Genomic DNA, 23,288 nt, shown 5'->3' with positions numbered 1-23,288 from the left:
CGCTAAAATTTGCCCAATAAGCTGTAGAAAAACAGTGTACAATTAATGTGATGCCAGGCAGTTTAGATACAGCAGATGAAATACAGGACTCGGAGGGGTGGGTTCTAGGGGAATGCCATTGCCCTAATTAAAGAATCAACCAAATGCAAAATGGCCTTTTTGAAATTGGATGAAGGAGCCCTGCCACAGCAATGGCATTTTAGTAAAACAATGATTTAGATTATCTGTAACAAAAACTTCTCAAATATTTCTGTATTTTGAGTATACCTGCTTCTATATATCAAAATGAACTGTCCCTGGTGAAACCTGAAATGACATCTCTCTACCTTCATGCCTTCCCTCCAAATTTAATTAACAATTACTTGAAGCCGCTAGATAATCATTAAAATTTCAGGTATTACATGTCTGCAAATATTTCTTTTTAATTTAGCCTTTGAGGTGCAGGTAATAAAAAAAAAAAAAGAAAGCCTTAAAGTGTTCTGACAAGAAATGTTAATCTAATCAAATGGCAATTGCAGATTCGGGCAAAATGTTTCATCTTCAGAGCAAGACTTTGGAATGAAAAAGAAGTATTTTGAGTTTGAAACATCTCAGAATAGAAACATTTTCTAGACAATGAGTTTTACTTTATCAGTATGTATTATTTATATGATGGATGTATATAAACATAAATAAATAAACATAAAAAGCATTAAGCAGACATGAATAAATGCAAACTTCAGCTTTGATCTGATATTTTATTTTAAATCAATGCTGAAAACCAAGATTGGGTCAAGTAATTCCTCAAAGTTTTGAAATGTCTTCTTCCCAACTAAGAAATTTCCTTGGATTTTTACCTAACTAAAGACATTGCTTCAATCTAACTTATTAACATGAAAGTATTTATCAGTTCTTCACAGTGAGATAATCGTTGTGGGCTATATCCAGGAATTTGTGTCCAGTGGCACAGAGTTTTTGTATTTTTGGTTTTATTGGTTTCTCTTTTTATTCTTTGTGTATATTGGTTTACTCTTTTGCTGAGACACACCTAGCATTTGGTTTTAAAACAGACAGTTCTTTATTTATTTTAGTATTTAACCTTTATTATTTTTATAAATAACCCAAGGCAGCAAATATACCTAATATTCCTTCCTTCTCCTTTTTCCCCCACAATCACCTTGTGAAGGGAATTGAGCTGAGAGAGAATGACTGGCCCAAAGTCACCCAGACAGCTTTAACTCTTAACTCATAGTCTCCTGATTTCTACCCTAATGCCTTGATCACTACACCAAACTGACTCTCCAATCTGTCTCCATTTAAATGTTTTAAATAAATAAACAAATTAATTGATACTAACCTCATTAGGATCTGAAAATATCATTATAGATATTTCAACCAAGTTAGTATCCCAAATAAAAAAAAAATATAGTACACTGATCTTTTATAGGAAATCGGATAAATATTATGAATTAACCCCAACCTATGGTTGATATAGAAACTCCCCATGCAGTTCAAAAGATGTATTTCATGTTTTTTTTTTTGAGGCGAATATGGTACTCATGTGGACACTACTTATCATGCAGATAGTAAAAGTCTGGAATTTTAAATAAATTCTAGGAAGGGTGATACACTGCTGATATATTTCTCTAGAGACTACTACCTTAGTATCCCTTTCTCATCTAGTATCTTTTTCAACTGAGTCATTTGGCAGCAATAAAAAGGATCATGACTGAAGCAAAATCAATGCAGAATTGCTACTTGCTGGGAAATTAACTGCTAGAACTAGTATGCCCTTCAGAGGAAGACACTGATGGACATGGCGTTAACTGAGAGCATATCAGAGGATGTAACTGAGCATAATTGACAATACAACTCTAACTATTACAAATAATTTATTTACGGCACAAGAAACCAAGAGATTACAACTAATGTCTCCCCAAACCCTCAAGAACACCACACCAACAATGCAGGTATGATAATGCAATGATAATGTAATTCAAACAGGGGTGAAATGCTCCCCATTCGGACCAGATTGGGTGATCCGGTAGTGATTGTGATAGGTGATTCGGAGAACCAGTAGTGATGGTGGCACGAGGCTCCGCCCACCCGCCCGGGTGTCGCTACTTCCTGGTTTTTTTTACCCTCTGCACATGCACAGAAGGTTTTGTGCATGCCCAGAGGGTCTGCACGCACATGTGTGTGCACTTCCAAATCAGTAAGGAAGGTAAGTAGATTTCATCCCTGAATTTAACCAAAGAACAGGTTTAAGTGGAAACAAAAATGTCTATGTTACTGATACAATTCATATCACCATAATCCAAGAAAAGTAAATAGTCATTTCAACCTATTTATTAGAAATTTTAAATAGAAAGTAGATAATACCCAAAAAGTAAAAAGGGAGAAATACCATTTGAATGAGAATATCAAGTCAATGGTATTAAATTAATGGAGAATTGAATAATTACCCTGTTTAATTTTCGTGCCGACGAAGTATTCAATAAAGCAAGTAAATCTCCTTACTGAAAATTCAATGCCTTTTTTGGATTCTTTATTGCATCATTTAATATAGCAGGTCTGATAAAGCTGTTTTTATTCTTTAATGATGCTAGGTTTCCTCCTGAATTTGCTTTTTCTCAGGAAAACTGTCTTCCCAACACTGATTCTTTTAATATACAACCACAAATATGCCTAAACAAAAAGGGAGATTCTTTTAAGTGGGATTCCAGTGTCCAACCAACTTCCCTTCTATTCAGGGATTCATTTCTCAGCGCATTTCCTCATTCCATCCACCATTTTAATGCTGCTGATTTTGTCCCGGGATGTGTGCTTTCTTCCCTGTATTATTTTTTTCCCAAGAGACTCCTTTCAGTTTTATTCATTCATTTTTAGCAATGTACTTTTGACTCTCAAAATAGTCTTTCAGCATTATTGCCGTCTCCCCAAAGAGACAGAACATCTTTTGAGGCATGAGCTGACTGTAAGAATTTGGAACACTGACCTACTTCTTAGATTCATTCATGGCCAGGTCAGGTGGACACAACTCTTTTCTCATTGTAATGTTTGTATATTACAGTCCCACTTCACAAAACAAATAGGTAGAATGCTTTACCATATAAGTCAAGTGAGCTGAGGTTTTCTTTTTTCGGGATAAATTTTGGATGATTTTAATTAATATTTTGCATTTTAACTTGCTAATCAATTAAATACTATTGCTATGTAACTAGTATGTAAGAGAAGCTTCCCTTCTCCTGACACCTAACCCACCCTGGGTGCTAATGACTTCTTCTTTCTAACCAAATTCATATTCAACTAGAACAGAATCCATATATATTGTCTTTCCCCTTCCACCTTGGAAATGGGGAGAATCACCTGACAATGATCAACTCATATAAATTTAACAAACAAACAAATAAACATGCAAACTCCTTCTTTGGGGAAAGCTACTGTGCCACCAGCTGGCTGGACATTTTGGGCTATTAAAACAACCCTTGTTCTCCATGATTGTTGGGGGCTTCCTATTAGAGCAGATGACAAGACCCCAAAGCCACGTTGCCACTCTTGCCAAACTCTCACTGACAAGTGACCTGTTCCATTGCATCCCTTCTGGTGTAGGAAGACCAACCTGAAATATTTCATTGGAACTCTGACATAGAGATGAGAAGCAGCTTGTGATATACATATGTCTCTTGCCATTTTGATATTTCCATTAACCAATACTTTTGCAGGCACCAAAACATCTGCCTGGCTGAATATTCTAGCTAGGGCACTTATCAGCAGTTCTGGCTTAGAAGAATGGATATGGTTGGAGTAGAACGGGAAAGAGCCTGTCTCCTCTCTGTTGAGGAGCATAAAGAACGCAAGAGAATGTCCTGCCTGAAGGTATGAGAAAATTGATGGGTTCTGAATTGATGGGAACTCCTGACAAATTAGGTCTAAGAAAACTGCCTTATAGTGGGACCTAGGAAGTGTGCCTTTTCCATGGCAGTCTCTACCCTGTGGAATAGCCTTCCCTAGAAAGCCATAAAGGGGAGGAGGAGGAGGAGAAAGAGAAGGGAGAGGGGAGTGGGGAGAGGAGAGAGGAGAAGGGGAAAGAAAAAAATACATAAATTCTAGGAGCTAAGAGTTATGAAGTTAGCTCAAGAACAGTAGTGAAACCTCATGCTAGAGGGAAGAGGAGAAAGGAATATTGTATACAGCCTGAACAAAGCAAAAAAAAAAGAGTAGCTTTTCCCTTTAATTTCAGTATTTCAGTTTTCTCTTGCTGAAGACTTTATATTTCTGATCAAATTTTAACTCTTGATACTGTTAATTTAACTAATTGACATTATGAACATTTACAGTGGAACATGAGGGGACAAGTAACATTACATGCATCATGACATCATTGAGCAAATGAGGTGAATTTCATATGGTAACCATTTATGTCATGATGCAATTGATGCAAATTACATTTGCACAATGGCATCACTTTATATATGTGATGTTATCATGGCTTCTACCAGACAACCATGCCTGACATCAACAATTTAGCTCAGTTGCAATTATATATCTCTGAACTCTAGATGCTTCCATTTTTCTTGCTTTGTTGGTTGATACAGCTTGCCCAAATAGACTATAAAAGGAAATATTTCAGTGAGAAACATTAAGAATGCACAAATAGGCCTAAGGGAGCATGTTAATTTTTTATTTGAGTATAATTTCAACTGTGACTAATGTGAAAGCTAAAATAATTGGCAGGATTTGTTGATTAGGCCCCAAATGTCTGCACAGAACAAATTAAGTTCAGCTTTAATGAAAATGGGTGTATCTTCTCAGTAGAGTTATTTAAAGACATTTAGTACCTTTGGCAAAGAAGTAATATGGCATGCTCTCACATCTTAGATCTGAGTGAACTTCTGCACAGCGTTGATCAAACTGTTTTCTCCTTGTTAACTGCATGCCTAACTCTGGGTATCAAGTCATCTTCCCTCCTTCATCCCTAACCCTGTGTGTAATATTAAGGGAGAAAAAAAATTGTTCCCTGCTTGGCAGATGTTTACGATCTACAATTCTTACTTATCAATGTCTTTGGAGACTTATAAAAATATTATCAGCATATACAGACAGTCCTTAATGGTGAAGAAACTCATCAGGTAGAAAATTTTGCAGGCTGGTAAACATACAAAGGGAGTTTGTGCTTGGTTGTATCTGCCTTCATGCTTAACAATGCTTAACAAAATTTACCAGATTTTTTTTGTTCCAAAGAAGAGCATTAAAACTGTCTGATTTCCATAGTTTCCTACTAGTCAACAAACTTGTTAAAATACATAAATAATGTAACAAATTCTAATACTCTAATTAATTGGATATACAGGGAGAAACTTCAAATCTAAAACTAGAATAATTAATTGAACATTGCAACTAATTGCTCTCAAACAATCCTGCAGTGAAAGCAGGATGAACTGCCCTCCCTCCAAGTGTGGAATAATGCAGCATAATCTTAACGTTTACTGAATTATGCTTTGCCCTGGACATTTTGGTATATTTATAAGTGTAATACATACTTTTGACATTCCTGGACAAATACCATCAGGATTGTTCTCTTGGCTTTCTTTCAAAAAATTCACCATGATTTCAATTTGACAGATTCTGGAGAGAAGAGTGATCTTTTAAAAATATATTGAAAGCACATTCTGCAATCTCAAGGAATCTCATTTTACATTCTTTATTTTCCTGAGAATGAGATATTTTATTATAATATACCCAAACATTATAGCTTTCCCAAATTGATATCATTGTGTAGATTTTGCACTATACTACTGCAATATAAACAAAGCAGGCTCTTAGGTTTGGGAGGAAATAGATGAATAATGTACTTTTATAATCCATTATGCAAGTGTCCAAAATATTAATATCTTTCATTAATTCTCAACCCTCCAATTCCTTCCTTCCTTCCTTCCTTCCTTCCTTCCTTCCTTCCTTCCTTCCTTCCTTCCTCCCTCCCTCCCTCCCTCCCTGCCTCCCTCCCTCCCTCCCTCCCCCTGTTCAATCCCATCCCATCTGGTCCTGTCCCGACAGTGGGAGAAACATTTTGACTTTTCTATTATAAATGAATATTTTCTATAGTATTATTTTTTACAGGGGACAAATGGAATAGCACAGTACTTCAATCATATATTGAATCACAGAAGACATTATTATGCTATAATACTACCTGTCTCTAATATGGAATTTGCCATGTTAAACTGATGTTGTCACATAGCTATCCCTCCCAATCCTAAACCAGATATTTTCCTGGCTATTCACAAATTATCTGAATGCCTCAGAATCCACCCACTGTTAAAATTCTTTTGACTTCTCACTTCACATTTAGTTAAACTCAGTGGTGGGATTCAAATAATTTAACAACCGGATCTCTGTCCTAATGACCAGCTGGGTAGGTGTGGCTTGGTGGTCATGTGACCATGTGGGCGTGTGGGCATGGCCAACTCAATGTCGCTCATGTCGATGGGTGCTTCACCTTAGCTGTTACAATGTAATAAGGGTTAACCAGAGAGGCAGTTTCTGTAAGGAGGGCAATAAAGATTAGGCTAGAAACAACACCAGAATGTTTCCTTCCTGCCTTCCTTACAGGATTAGCCCTGTAAAGTGGGGGGAAAAAAGATTTTTTCCAACAACCGGTTCTCCAAACTGCTTAGAAAGTTAACAACCGGTTCTCCCAAATAGGCGCGAACTGGCTGAATCCCACCACTGCTTAAACTAAACTATAACCATTTTGTGGCTTACTCACTCAGTCTGATTGAAAAACAGACATGGCCACTCTAGCATAATTATGACAAAGTTAGTTTTAGAAGGGAAGACTCAGAACATTCAATGATGTTGTTTATATTAGGGTCTTGCCACACAATCCAGTCCTGTGTAATCTACTAACCAAACACATGCCCCAATGGCAATTTAATTCAAACTTAATAAATCTCATAGTCTGGTTTTCTTGGTAAGTCTGTCTGCAAAACAGAGGTTTGAAAGCCAAAATATTGCTGAAACATTGTATTTGATTTGAAAAGACACAAGACTTGCCTAATGCAAGGAGCAGTTATAGAAATAAACAGCACTGCTTTTCACTATTGCCTTTAAACGTCTGCTTTATTTATGATAAAGTCAACATTTTACTATAGTCAGGAAATTATTTCAGAGAGAGAGAGAGAGAGATCATCATTTAGAATTGATTTTGCTTCCAATAATAGTTTTAGCTAAAAACTCACACTAATAATTTAGTAAATATTATACTAAACATTGTAACTATCAACTATTAAGGCATTTAATTATTTTCACATGTGGAAGCAAATCAGATTACATCATTTAAAATAAAAAAATGCATTCACTGCAATAGTTTTAATTCACTTAATTTTTATACATGTGCCTTGCCAAATCATGAAATGACAGAGGATACCAGATATCTAGCTATCAGTTTAATAACAAATCTCTTTTGATACTTTGAAAACATTGGGCTTTTTTATATGCATCCTTCCATGTGCATCCAATCAACAAAATTTGCACCTTTTTTTTTTTTTTTACAAAGATCTATTACATATATTATACTTTACGATCACCAAGAAATTGCTTGAAATTAAGCCAGGGCAGCACTTTAGATTAGAATATTTTGCCAAATCAAGTATCTGTCCCTGAAGTAAGTCCCTTGATTTTATTTTATTTTTTTAAATGGGCTTTGGTGCAGTTACATTGTCACTGAAAAGTAAGCCACAATTCATCAGTTCATTTTTACTATCTTCTATTATTATTTTCTCCATCTTAGATGACCCTCAGCTCACCATCAGTAAAATATCCGAGGGCATTTTCTCCACTGAGGATAAATAAAAGAAGACAAATATGAAACATTTACACTTCCAAAGTATCATATGTTTTCATTATACACCAAGAGATGTATAAACATTTGCTTACTGAGGGGGTGGATAAATTTAGTGGAAAATCAACTGTATTGAACCAACAAGTTTTGTTGTCATATGAACATCAATGTTAAAAGAGTTTCTTGCACTTACTAAGAATATGATAGGGTAGGGCAGGGTAGGGCAGGGTAGGGCAGGGTAGGGTAGGGTAGGGTAGGGTAGGGTAGAATAGAATAGAATAGAATAGAATAGAATAGAATAGAATAGAATAGAATAGAATAGAATAGAATAGAATAGAATAGAATTCTTTATTGGCCAAGTGCGATTGGACACACAAAGAATTTGTCTTGGTGCATACACTCTTGGAGTACATAAAAGAAAAGATACATTCATCAAGAATCATAAGGTACAACATTTAATGATAGTCATAGGGAAACAGTCAATATAAATCTTAAGGATACCAGCAACAAGGTTACAGTCATACAGTCATAAGTGGGAGGAGATGGGTGATAGGAATGATGAGAAGATTAATAGTAATGCAGATTAAGTAACTAGTTTGACAGTGTTGAGGGAATTATTTGTTTAGCAGAGTGATGGCGTTCGGGAAAAAACTGTTCTTGTGTCTAGTTGTTCTGGTGTGCAGTGCTCTATAGCATCGTTTTGAGGGTAGGAGTTGAAACTGTTCATGTCCAGGATGCGAGGGGTCTATAAATATTTTCACAGCTTTCTTTTTGACTTGTGCAGTATACAGGTCCTCAATGGAAGGCAGGTTGGTAGTAATTGTTTTTTCTGCAGTTCTAATTATCCTCTGAAGTCTGTGTCTGTCTTGTTGCAGAACCAAACCAGACAGTTATAGAGGTGCAGATGACAGACTCAATAATTCCTCTGTAAAACTGTATCAGCAGCTCTTTGGGCAGTTTGAGCTTTCTGAGTTGGCACAGAAAAAACATTATTTGTTGTACTTTTTTGATGACGTTTTTGAGGTTGGGTGTCCATTTTAGGTCATGAAATACGGTAGAACCCAGAAATGTAAATGTCTCTACTGTTGATACTGTGTTGTCTAGTATTGTAAGAGGTGGTAGTATGGGAGGGTTTTTCCTAAAGTCCACCACCATTTCTACGGTTTTGAGTGTGTTCAGTTCCAGATTGTTCTGGTTGCACCACGAGGCTAGTTGTTCAACCTCCTATCTGTATGCAGATTCATCATTGTCTTGAATGAGACTAAGGTTTAAAGTAACTTCCGCCCCCTCCATAAACCTTGCCATCTAAACAGTTTACTAGAGTATTAATTATCCCTGTCACCTTCCAACCAAAGACAAAGCACTGAAAAAGAAAATGGCTGCTGCTTAGTTCACTGGATTACCAGAGATCATGCAGTCAAGTTAGTCCATAAACTGGAGACAGGTATGTCACACTGGCATAACCAGAAAAGTTGTCTTAAGAATCATGTTCTAGTTTTAGTCTATCTTTATGTAACATAACTTCAACTTTGTCCAGAACAACAACAAAAACTTGACTGACTGAATATATGGTTCTTCAAAATATATTTTCTTTCCTTCCTTCCTTCCTTCCTTCCTTCCTTCCTTCCTTCCTTCCTTCCTTCCTTCCCTGCCTGCCTCCTGCCTTCTTTCCTTCTTTCTTGTATTGATATCAATCAGGAACTAAAAGTGGCACAGATTGTATTTCCCCAATTTTTTATCTTTTCAACATATCTGTGAGTAGGTTATATAGAAAAATAGTGACTGGTTATTATAGTTAAAAACATTTAAAACTAACTTTAAAAATATGTATTATTTCATGTATTAGGCTTCCTTTTGGATAGTAAATTAATGTCAAGCTATGAGTTTATATAAAGGGAAATGCTATTAAATAAAATATATAATGTGCAATGGATGTCTAAGACACAGTGTATTTGCTTCAGTATTAGTCTCTAACATCTAAATATAAAAAGTAATCAGCTAGTAGATTTTGACTGATAAATGGGAGGCATTTAATCCTTCACTTTCAACCTAAAAATAATTAAATTATTCTCATGATATGCTGCAAATCCATTCTGTGTATCTGAGTCATCAATGGCCTGCTGAACATGTAATACAAAAATGCATGAAAGAATAGAGATACTTTGGCAAAAACGGGGAAAATTGTGTTAAATAAAAAAAAATAACAAATTCATTGTCACATAAGCTTTTATGGATCACAGTATATTTCATCAAATTATAAATTTATCATCCATGAACAATACTTGTTTAATTGGGATAGTCTGTAACCTTAACAGAATAACAGAGTTGGAAAGGATCTTGGCGGTCTTCTATCAGAAGACCCCATACCATTTCAGACAATCCAATCTCTTCTTAAAAATCTCCAGTGTTGGAGCATCCACAACTTCTAAAGGCAAGCCATTCCACTGGTTGATTGTTCTCTGTTGGTTGATTGACTGTCAGGAAATTTCTCTTTAGTTCTAGGTTGGTTCTCTCCTTGGTTAGTTTTCATCCATTGCTTCTTATTCTGCCATCAGGTGCTTTGCAAGAATAGGCTGATCCCTTTGTCTTTGTGGCAGCCCCTTAGATAACGGAACACTGCTTTCAGATCACTACTAGTCCTTCTTTTCATTAGAGTAGACATACCCAATTCCTGCAACTGTTCATCTGTTTTAGCCTCCAGTCCCCTAATCATCTTTGCTGCTCTTCTATACGCTCTTCCTAGACTTTCAGTAGAGAATATACTATACATACATAAGATCTTAACCTGAATGCTCCGCTTCTTTAGCTAGAAGAGGACAGGTAGCATTTGATAATAAATGATAATTATCAGAATACTCATTTATTTAGAAAATGCTTCATATGCTTATGTTCACTGGCAATAATCTTTATATCTAAGAATGTTACAAAAAAATGGGTAGTCCTCAACATATGACCACAATTAACATCAGAATTTCCATTGTAAGTCTTTGCAATTGAAAGTCAATTACAGACCCAATTTTATGATAATGTTTTCAATTATTGTTAAGTGAATTTGAAAGCAAATCTAACTTTCCCAATGGATATTTTTTGCCAGAAATTGGCAAAAAGGTAGCAAAATTGTGATCACATAAACACAGGACACTGCAACCAATCATAAATCTGTTGATAAGCATCCAAATTGTGATCACATGATCATGGGAGTGGTATGATGGTTGTAAATGTGATAGTAACTTTTTTTCAGGTCATAAATATTTTTTTCCAAGGCTATCATAGCTTTGAACCACCATTAAACAAATGGTCAAAAGTTGAGGACTACATGTATGCATAACATACATCAGTATACCATTTATATTCATAGTTAGCTTACTGGAAGAAATGGATCAATGATCCTAACTAATAAGAATCTTCTTAAATATTAGATGTAAACTATTTGTTACATTATCACTGGAGTTTCCAATTTGATATCAGCCTTGCAATTCTTTCATTCATACTCAATGTTCTATTTTGACTGGCCATGTAACCACAGCCATCAATTTATGAATGGGCAAGATTTCATGGAGGGCATCTCTAGCATCATTTTGTTGCTCTCAAAATTTCAAATGTTCCCATTGGCCAAAATGGTTGGGGATTCCATTCTATCATGTTCTGACACTTCTCCTATTGGATCAAACCATAACTTTAGTCAGTCAACTATATACCATTTCAAATTCCATCCTAATTGTACAATAGTTTTTCTTTATATAAATTGCTTTATATAAGACAATCAGTGAATCACACTGCAAATGCCAATAAATTCAATGATGCTAAAACATCTCAATTATTAGAGAGGATATTTTCAAGTGCTGCGTGGTGCAGAATCCTCATAAAAATTAATGTATTGGACTAGCTTGTTTATTAAAAAGCATAAATCAAACCAACTCAAAACAAGAATGAAATACTTTCCATACAAACAATTTTTGTAATTAATTTGCAAAAGACTAATGATATATATTCATCTAAATATATAATTAAACCTCATAAACCAAATTAACATTTTCCATATAAGCCAAAAAATTTAACCGATTAATAAATAAACAGGATGCCCCAAATTAAGCAGTAAATTCCACTTCGAAGTCTCCTATATAAATTGAAGAGGGGAATTAAACAATCTAGTCAACCAATAAATTGGAAACAATATTTTAATTTAGCTTTTAATTGTAAAAAACAGAAATAATTTAGACATCAGCAATACCTTTTTAAAACTTTGTTTTAGTTCCTTTACAGTGATGATGTCTCTGATGAAGATAATGCAAGCTCAGACCTTCGGAAGCCTACTTACTTCAGAATAAGCCATACTAAACTATTAGATTTAGTTCTGATTAAATATATAAAGGAGTGTTCTATTAAAGTCCTCAAGAAATAGAGCAAACATTTTCAGTTTACGAAATATTTGAGTAGACAGAGCAATATGTGTTTGTTTGTGTGTGTATGTGTTTACGTCTGCATCTGTGCATGCACGCACGCACACACAAACAAACACTGAAGTAAGTTATTTTTCCTTTCTATTTTCCATTGGCTATCTGAAGATAGGAATTTCTACTGCCATCAAAACCATTAGGTGCATCTAAGTATTCAACAATGCACTGTAATGTATATAAAGATTATATCAGTAATCCTGCCAAACTGGGTTATATTGTTTGTTTTTTAACCTGAAAAGTTGATTCCAGATTTAATGGAATGCCATTAAATTCAATGTATAAACATGAAAAAAATCTGGACTAAATTTCAGCTTTTACATGGGGTCAACCTAGGCTGGCCAACACCAGGTAAAACCAATTTTGGAGTTTCTTTTTCCAGGTGAATGTTTGCATGTATCATCTTTGTGTGTGAATACATTTGTATTTGTATACACCCTTGCAAAGACTACTCTAGACTAAAAAGGTAGTCTAGGATGAAAAAAAAAAGGATTTGAAAATATTTTAAAATAAAATATCCCATATTTTACAAATATCAACTGTTTTTTTTTTTTTATTTTTTTTTTTTATTGAAAAGGTTTTCAAATACAAATTTTTCCCCCTTTTTCCCCCCCCTCCCCCCCTCCCTAACCCCCCCTCCCCACCCTTTCCCCCCTGTGACTTCTTCGTAACAAAAAAAAACCCTAATTCATAACAGATTACTTACTCCCTCCTCAAAATACTGACCTTTACTTACTAAAAGTATTATAAATCCCCCTTTATCCATACATTTCAGAAAAGAAGAAGAGAAAAAAAACAAAAAAAAAAAACAAACACATTATACTATAACTATTATAAAATAACTTCTAATTTAGCATAATAGTGTTTTATATCTATACATTATTGCAACAATTCAAAACCACCTTCCACTTTAAAACTATACGATAAGTCCTACTTTAATAACATTTCAAAGCGGGCTCCCCATAAAATCTAATTTAACATTTATTCCACTCTATCCATTTCCTCCACTCCCCTAAACGTATCACTTAAAAATCCCTTTTCTTAAACTAATCAGTCTGTAGCTAGCTTATTCACCCACTGTCTTACAAATTTACCATACACAACAATTCTTGATATCTTTAATTCACTGCCCACACTACTTAAATATATATATATATATATATTCCATTATATCTAAATAAAAAAAGAAAAGAGAATAACTTTAAATTTATAGTCCATATAATATCTTCTTGAAGTCTTTCCACTGGATTGTTAAAACCAACATCCATAATAGGGTAACATAGCTTGCTGATGCAACAGTTTATTCAAGATCTCCAATCATATCTGCCCCCATCAGTAGTAAACATCTTCTTATATATATAAAAGTAAAAACAACCACCCGAGTGACATTATAATTATATTCCATATAATAATAATTGTGGGTTTCATCAGGATTATTAATTTCCATCATCGTATTGGGTAACAACCCGATCTTCTGCATGTCCCAATGTGATTCTCTTGCCTTATAATTCAAGATAATTATAATATATTTATCAACACAAAAAGAAGTTTCAAAGTAGATAATTCAAAACCATCAATTTGAGGCTCTTTCCATGTCCCAAAATTACGGCAATGCAGAGATCTGCCACTATCCTCAGGATGATATTGACCAATATGTCGCCTCCTCTATGTTTTCACATAATCATTCATATTTTAAAATCACTGGCTTCACTGTTGCTTGGGTTAGAAATTTCTATTTTTGTACAACCTATTTCTTTTTTTGTTTTCTTTTTGTGGGTTTGACTTCCATCCTAATTTTTTGTGTCTCGCATTTCTTTTTTATCCCTTGTATATCCTCTAATTGGTTTCCATGCTTGTCCTTGTCTTGATAAGTCATCACATTAAAATCAAATGGCACTTCTCTCAAATTTGTAGATAATCCAGCTGGGGTATCCGATAAATCCAAAGGCAATTTATCTGGTACAGTCTCTGTCTTTAGTTCCAGCTCCTTCTGCTTATCCTGTATTATATCTGAAGACGTTAAATTCATTTTCAACCTATTTTGATAAAATTCTTCCGCTCTTTCAACAGTATTTAACTGGTATCTTTCTCCTTGATATCTCAATATAATACCAACTGGGACGTCCCACCGGAATTGAATATTTCTCCTTTTTAACTCAGACACCAGAAAGCCAAATTTCTTCCTTTCCATTAATATCTTAGGTGGGAGTTCCTTGTAAATCCAAATCTTTCTTCCATACAATTGCAAATTAGAATTGAAGGAATTTTGCACAATTTTATTCCTAATTTCTTTATCTGAAAAATAGATTACCACATCTCTAGGCAATTGCCTTTGCTTGGCAGTCCAAGAGTTTATTCGATAAGCTCTGTCAATCCTACAAAACACTTCCTCAGGTTGAATCTTTAAAATCCCAGCTAGAAATTCAGAAGATATTTTCCTTAAGTCATCTCTGTTATTTTCCTGCAAACCTCTAAGTCTTATTGCATATTCTGTGAAATTATATTGTATCTTTAGAACCTCTTTTTCAATCCTCTGTTGCAGATTTTCTACATTACCAGACTTTTGGTCAGCATCCATTTTAAATTTTTCTTCTGAACTATAATCCTGAATATTTAACAAATCATTTTCAATTTTTTGAATTCTATTGTCCAATTTATCTTGAATTTCATCCATTTTTGACTCTAGTAAATTAGTATTTGTATCCAACCGAATCATGAATTCTGACACTTTTAAAATTTTTTGCTGCAAAAAGTCAAACTTGGATTTCACCAATTCCTTAGTTTCCTGCTTAAATTTTTCAAGTTGCTGATTCACAATCTCAACTGTTTTAATTACACATACCAACTTTTCTTTTACTTATATGGTGAAATCCTCAAATACACACTTCCCCCTCCTTTCTTCCACTAGTAATATCAAAAATGAAGAAAAAAAGAGGATGGAAAGTTAGTAAAAAAAAGTGGGATGCTGCAGAAGGAAGGGGGAAAAATGGAATCTGGAAAAATTTGGATGGATAGAAACGGTGAAAAGGTAATTGGAAAAGGAAAGAAAGAAATATTTTTGAGAGGTTATGAAAAGAAAATTAAAATTCACTAGGCAGACCACCTCTCCAAAGATTTAAGCTTATCCACAAAGGAATTCAAATGTTCTATAGCGGGTTTGAAGTGATTTGTTCTCCTCCTTCTCCCTTTTTTCCAAAAGCCTCTTTTGTTCGTACAAAGAATGTAAGTATTCACAGGTTATTTGAGGAATCACATCTTTTTAAGTGTCAAGATGCAAATGTAAACAAAAAGCAAACAAAGCCAAACCCCACTTACATTCTTAAATAGAGAGGAAAATAATCATTAGGAATTACACTTTAGTACTATTGATACTCTTTATGTACCTTGTAAAAAAAGGCAGGTTTGGGCATTTCAGAAGATAGTTGGAGAGCTTTTTCCAGGACAAGAAGCCACACTTGAGTTTTGAAGAGTTTATTAGGAGCCAGATTCCCATTAGTGGATCTAGCCACAGCTCAATGACAGATTTATATATTATATTATAGATAGATATAATATCTATCTATCTATCTATCTATATATATATCTGTGTATGTATGTGTATCACTCTCTCTCTCTCTCTCTGTGTGTGTGTGTATGTGTATATATGTGTGTGTGTGTGTGTGTGTACACACACATACACACATATAGAGGTGGGTTTCAGCAGGTTCTGACCATTTCTGGAGAACTGGTAGCGGAAATTTTGAGTTAGGAGAACCAGTAAATACCACCTCTGATTGGCTCCGCCCCCATCTATTCTCTGCCTCCCGAGTCCCAGCTGATTGGGAGGAAATAGGGATTTTGCAGTAACCTTCTCCTGGATTGGAGAGGGAATGGAGATTTTACAGTATCCTTCCCCTGCCACACCCACAAAGCCATGCCATGCCCACAAAGCCACACCCACAGAACTGGTAGCAAAAAATTTTGAAACCCACCACTGATATATATATATATATATATATATGTGCCAAAGCATCCTTAAGAGAAAATTAAGTAACATATTAAATGGTTAGTCTTGGACAAGTCTCTGTGATGATCACCTATGTTAAAAAAACAACCCTAGATCTTAAATTTCTAAGCCTACAATCTTTGCAAGCTACAGTAACCTAAAGGGGCAGTTTTACCGCTACCTTATCAAGCATGAGATTCATGGCTATTTGATATTTATTTGTGGAAGTTTGACCTACTACCCTCCCAGTCTAAAGTCAGGAGGAATAAAGGATGCTGAGAGGCCAAGCTGGGTGTTATTACAAGTCAAATGAAAACACAAGGCAAAAACAAAACCTTAAGGAAACTCAATCTGAAGAACAGCTGCCATATGTAATATACATCTCAGTGCCCCAAAACCTGTTTCCTGTGTCCACTTAAAGCCTTCATTGCTATTCCATTTCAACCCCTTTCCACATCATGAAAGGACTGAATAGATAGGCACTGTTTTCTATTGCAACAGAAACTAGGACAACAATGTTTCCTCTTTATTTTGGAAAGTTTTCAATGATTGAGGTTTATAATAGAAGCGCAGACACAAAAGAGGTTTTCCCAGTATGGAAGTTGGAAGGGATTCACCTCTATCTATAAATATTAAAGAGAAACAGAACTTTATTAATATTTCTGTCTTCCAGACCACTTATGAAACAAAGCATGAGCATTTAGAGAAGCACAGCAGAGAGAACTGGAAAGAGTAGAGAGAACCTCCACGGAGGTTGAATTGAGTTTAGTCCACTGTGGTTTTTCCCTGGCTAGCTGTCAGCAATGCAGGCCAAACTTCAAAGGCATGTTTCTGTAGAAGGATTTGTAAGGGTCCCACACGTCTTATTGAACTTTGCCTGCTGACTCCTTTTGCTAAAATCATTTTCCTGGCAGCCCTCAGGGCAGTTTTAAGCAGAGACTGACAGTTGCATTTTGCTGCTATCTTTCAAAGCAAATTTGCATTGCTGTATTTCTGCCTTCTGCTTTTGTATTTCTCTCAGTATCTCTGGAATTCTAACTGTTCAGAAGTAAAGAGTCCCTTTTAATTTTCCCCAGATAAATTTGGGAGAATTTTTTTTTTTTTGCCAGGACTGGCAAAAAAAGAAGGACTTATACATCAATTATAACACTTCTCCATCTGCCAGAGCTTTTCCTTTCTGCCAGGAGACTCTCTCTGTAATTGCTTCTCCCAAAGGTACTTTTTTCAAGAGGCAACTGGACTTTCTGTTTTTTTCTTTGAAGATGTTTCGCTTCTTGGATGAGAAGTGAAATGTCTTCAAAGAAAAACCAGAAAGTCCAGTTGCCTCTTGAAAAAAGCACCTTTGGGACAACCATGGATGACTGAGAGTCTCCATAGACAACTGTCTGCTTGCATGAGAAAATGGTTGGGTTGAGTCTCCAGTTGTGTACCAAATATATCTACCTAAGTTGAGCACTTAGCAAAGGCATTAGCCTGACAACCAAATATAAATTAGTTTGCTCTACTGTGGCTACCTATTGTTGTGAAAGTTGGATCTCAATCAAACAAACAAGACATGAAGAAAATTGACTTGTATGAGCCGTGGTGGTGGAGAAGGCTTCTTTGGACAGCAAAGGTGACCAACAAGCAAATACTAGAGCACATAACATCAGACATGTCACTAGAAGGCCAATCACAAAGTTGTGTCTCACTTATGGTACTTTGGCCCTGTCATGCAGGGGAATTCCCTGGGGAAAGCAATTATGTTGGGTAGAGTTCGTGGCAAAAGGAAATTCAGCCACCAAATAACACAGTGGCTGGATGCCTTCAAAGCTGACACCAGCCAGAGCATAGAACAACTCAAAGAAGTAGTGCAAGATCAGAAGATGTGGAAAGACTTGGCCCATGGAATCACCAAGAATCAGACATGACTGAATGGATATCATCATCATCATCATCATCATCACCATCACCATCAAGTTGGGCACTCAGGGCAGATTGGGGATTCTGTGGGCAGAGGCATGCCATGAAGCATGGCAGGTGCCAGGGATCCTATACTCCATAGTGGAATTCCTAGGGAGAAAAAGTATTGGGAATAACTTATAGAAGCAATTTGTGACCTTCCCTGCCGGCTTTCCCATTTAAGCCAGCAGAGAAGGTCGCAAATGGCAGTCATGTGACTGTGAGCTGCTGCAACCGCCATAAGAGCAAGTCATTTGCCAAACACCCAAATCACAATCATATGACTGTGGGAGTGCTGCAACAGCTGGAAATTCAGGGACCAGTCATAACTACCATTCATTCAGCACCTTTATAACTTTGACTGGTTGCTGAACTAGTGGTTGCAAACCAAGAACCACCTGCATATCAGCCTTATCAGATAAATCAGGCAGGAAATATGACCTGATGAACTCATTTTACTTTATTGTAAAGATATGTTAACAAAATATTTTTAAATCTGAAAGTACAATTCTTCACCTTCATAGTCCCCAAAAGTAGGGGGGGTGTCTCTTCTGAGTCTCTTGCCCCACCCATCAACCACCCATGGGCAATGCTGCCCCTTATCTGACAATATCCTCGGCAGCATCTGTTCATACATACCATTATACTGTATGTTTGGTGAAAGTTTGCAGGGAAGTGACTAAATTTTGAATTTCATAGCTATTGCTTTCAGAAAACTCATGGTGTGTTTGTAATTTACTGTACTGTAAATTTTTTATTTTATTATTTTCAATTATTGAGCTCAACTCCTATCTTTTACCCCATTCATTCATTCATTCATTCATTCATTCATTCATTCATTCATTCACACACACACACACACACACATATGTATCTATGTATTTATTACCTGGATATCTTACCTGTACAATATTTTATGCTGCTGAATTTAGGTTGTAATAAATAATAATTTAAAAAAAAATTTTTCTTACAGTTTATCGATCCATGTGCAGTGGGTAAATCCCAGTGCAACACACACATACTTCAGAGGCAATTGGATAATCACATTCCTTTTTGCACTATCACTTTTTCTCCCACAAGTAGCAAAAAAGAAAACACAAATTGAAAATTGTAGCCAATAAAATGTGTATGTCAATTTTTAAATTTATTTTAATAGTCCTAAGTAATCTGAAAGACAAGTAGATGATGAATTTTGAAGCACAGCTAACCAACAAATATAGAATTTGGAGCATTCTGTCCATAAACAATAAATATTATATGATCGTTTTTGAAGATATCCTCCATTTGCTTTTTTTCCTGTACTTGATTTCAAAATAATAAATATTCCTACATTATTATGATTCTCTTTCAAGTATTAAATTAAAAACCTTATTGTTTGGCTGCAAAGTCTTAGTATCATGATTGTTTTAGAATGGTTTTGTCTTGTTGAACTATTAGATTGTATGGTTTTTAAATAACACTTTATAAAGGTTGCTCTGAGAATTTCATTATAGGGTAATAAGTATTACAAGAAATAACAAAGTAACGCTTGAAAGAAACTAAAATCCACAATTTTTTTTAACATACAAATATGCTTGGGTTGGTCTCAAATATGCCATTGTGCATTTATTGATAAATGTAGCAAATTTGGAGCTTTTGTTCAAGGCAGATTTTTATTTTACACTGACAGAGAGTTCAAAAACTTTCCCATCACAATCTATTTTCTCATCTTTCCTTCACTATCCTTCATACATAAAACAAACCAGGCAGCACAATACAGGTTAGACCATAATAAAGCCGTATTCAGACAAGGTGGTTCCTGTTTTTCAGTTGAGACGGTGCTGATGAGGGGATAGGCACATGGGTTATTGATTTATTATTTTACCAGGAAACCCAAATTAATGTGAATTATATATAACACGGGGATGCGGTGGCTCAGTGGCTAAGACGCTGAGCTTGTCGATCGAAAGGTCGGCAGTTCAGTGGTTCGAATCCCTAATGCCGCGTAATGGGGTGATCCCCCATCACTTGTCCCAGCTTCTGCCAACCTAGCAGTTTAAAAGCACGTAAAAATGCAAGTAGAAAAATAGGGGCCACCTTTGGTGGGATAGTAACAGCTTTCTGTGCACCTTTGGCGTTTAGTCATGCCAGCCACATGACCATGGAGATGTCTTCGGACAGTGCTGGCTCTTCAGCTTTGAAACGGAAATAAGCACAGCCCCCTAGAGTCGGGAACGACTAGCACATATGTGCAAGGGGAACCTTTACCTTTATATAACACATATTAGATATAACTCCTTACGATAACAATTGTAATATATATTATAATGAGCTTTGGTTCTCAGGACATTAATCCTTTCAAGAAGACATCAGTGATGGTTAAGTGACAGCAAAACTACCATGATTCAGTTCCCATTATAGGGCCATTTCATATCACAAATGGCATGGTGATTTGCCATTCATTTCCAACCATTTGCATAATGTACCTGCAAAATGAAAAATAGAGAGTCTGTCCAATACTAATAAAAGAATTCCATGGACTCTGCTGAGAACCAATTTACACAGAAATCTTTCCCTATTCATTGTCTGCCATGTGCTATGTCCCTTCACCTCATTCCACTCTGATTTGGCTGAATAAGATGTGAGGGGAGCGAGCACAAAAGGAACATTTCTTTTTTCCACACCAATATGTACCAAAGGTTTTCCACACCAATATGTACCAAAGAATACGTCAAGGCCTTTGTTTTGAACTTTTACCTTGGTACGCTAGCCAAGTAAGTCACAAGTTTCCGAAGATCTTCCTGCCTTATTCTGTCATGATTGCTGCGTGCTGGAAATGTCAGGATGGGACCTCCTCGTTTATCACGGCCGCCTGTAACAAAACAAACAATTGCTTGAAAATTAATCAGGAAACACATTACATCATGTCAGCCAAAGGAAGACGGAAATGACCAAACTGCAGCTTCTTTGTAAAAATCTCCTCTCAGTTTTTACCACTTGAGTGATTAGGGCAGTTCTCTCACTATATTGTACACTACTATCACTTCAACTGGAAGTGTTAAAGGTGTTTTTTATGTTAAAAAAAAAGTCAGCAATAAAAATGGTGATTATTCTGTATTTTCAAACATATGGATTTTTCAAAAGTTTTGGAGTACCCACTAACAGCATTGTTTAGCAAGTACAAATTTCAAACTCTTGAGATGGATGGATGGATGGATGGACGGACAATTGGGCATTTTCTTAATATATTTGATTATTAAATAACAACTGATGCTACTAAATCTACAAGCAAGGATTATTCTAGCAAAACTGAGATTGACTTTTCCCTATGATAGAATAGAATAACAGAGCTGGAAGGGACCTTAGAGGTCTTCTAGTCCAACCTCCTGCTTAGGCAGGAAAACCTACACCACTTCAGACAAATGGTTATTCAACATTTTCTTAAAAATTTCCAGTGTTGGAGCATTCACAACTGCTGGAGGCAAGTTGTTCCACTGATTAATTGTTCTAACTGTCAGGAAATTTCTCCTTAATTCTAAGTTGCTTCTCTCCTTGATTAGTTTCCACCCATTGCTTCTTGTTCTGCCCTCAGGTGCTTTGGAGAACAGCTTGACTCCCTCTTCTTTGTGGCAGCTCCTGGGATATTGGAACACTGCTATCATGTCTCTCTTAGTCCTTCTTTTCATTAAACTAGACATACCCAGTTCCTGAAGCCGTTCTTCGTGTTTTAGCCTCCAGTCCCCTAATCATCTTTGTTGCTCTTCTCTGCGTCCCAACATCTTTTTTATATCGTGGCGACCATGATTTGTTGAAAAATCACATGAAAACTCAATCTGGGGAAAAATACTTTTCAAAAATACCAAGTGGTCTGGAAGACAGAACTATTCATAAAGTTCTGTTTCTGTTTAATATTTATAGATAGAGGTGAATCCTGGGAATTTCCATACTGGGAAAACCTCTTTTGTGTCTGCGCTTCTATTATAAACCTCAACCATTGAATTCCTGATACATGAATTCAGAATAAAACCAGAGGGTTTTATTTTGGGACTAATGAACAGGCAAAGAAAAAAGCCATGGAACTTTATTAACTGCAGTGAGAATAAATTATATATTCAAATATCACAAAATTTGATATAATGCACAATGGAAGAATGGTTCTGAAGGTGATGAAACCTGCAGAGATGTCTAAATTAACTTCTCTGATTAGAGAAGATATAAAATCTACATTTATGATTGACGGGCCTTTATAGACATTTTGAATGAAACAGAAAAAGATGCACTTATGACTTGTGGTTTTGGTGATTAGAAAAAGATTGGATAATAGAAAAAGGTGAGGGGTTTTTTTGTAATCATAGAGTAAGAGATAACTTTATAATCACATTTGTATTTGCTGCAAAGGAAATCAGAAGCTTCTTTCTATTTCTTATCTTTTTTCTGCGCTTCTTCTCTTGCTTTCTTTGTTTTCTTTAATTTGTATTAGTTTGTGTTAGTTTTTATGTTCTCTTTAAAACATAACTTTTACACACACACACCCAAAATGGCAGTGATTTGCCATTCATTTCTAGCCGTTTAGACAACATAATTGCAAAATTATTGCAAAATTAAAAGTAGAGAATTTGTCCAATGCTAATAAAAATCCCAGGAACCTGCGGAAAACCAATTTACACAGCAGCTATCCCTTATTCATTGTCTGCCATTGTCCTCGACATACAACCACAATTGAGCCCAAAATTTCTGTGCTGAGTAACATAGTGGTTAAGTGAATCTGGCTCCTCCATTGACTTTGCTTGTCAGAAGGTCACAAACAATGATCACATGACCCTGGGACACTGCAACCATCATAAATCTGGATCAGTTGCCAAGTGTCTGAATTTTGATCAGGTGACCATGAGGATGCTTCAACATCATAAGTGTGAAAAACGGTCATAAGTCACTTTTTTCAGTGCCTTTGTAACTTCAAATGGTAACTAAACAGATAGTTGTAAGTCGAGGACTACCTGTACTATATATTCTTTTCTGCCCCAACAGTAGCACGATGCATCTGAGATTTTCTCTCTTGTGTGCTAAAATAAATTAATAATAAATTGGTTTACTTAATCCACAGTGA

The 23,288-nt window shown here is 35.7% G+C and overlaps 1 protein-coding gene across 8 annotated transcripts in view; it reads right to left on the bottom strand.

Annotated features, from left to right (window-relative positions):
* The window catches only part of KALRN (kalirin RhoGEF kinase), a 589,612-nt gene that overhangs the window by 265,080 nt on the left and 301,244 nt on the right, over positions 1–23,288 (bottom strand). For all 8 annotated transcript variants that reach the window (XM_034423023.3, XM_034422995.3, XM_034423032.3 and 5 more), the window contains one exon: positions 20,939–21,053. In XM_034423023.3, coding sequence (XP_034278914.2) covers positions 20,939–21,053 — 115 coding nt within the window. The remainder of the gene's footprint in view (positions 1–20,938; positions 21,054–23,288) is intronic.

This window comes from Pantherophis guttatus, chromosome 1 (assembly GCF_059756535.1).
Source record: "Pantherophis guttatus breed Tessera chromosome 1, ASM5975653v1, whole genome shotgun sequence".
Taxonomy (NCBI): Eukaryota; Metazoa; Chordata; class Lepidosauria; order Squamata; family Colubridae; genus Pantherophis; species Pantherophis guttatus.
The sequence above is the reverse complement of the archived record's forward strand: the minus strand, read 5'-3'. Positions and strand labels throughout refer to the sequence as shown.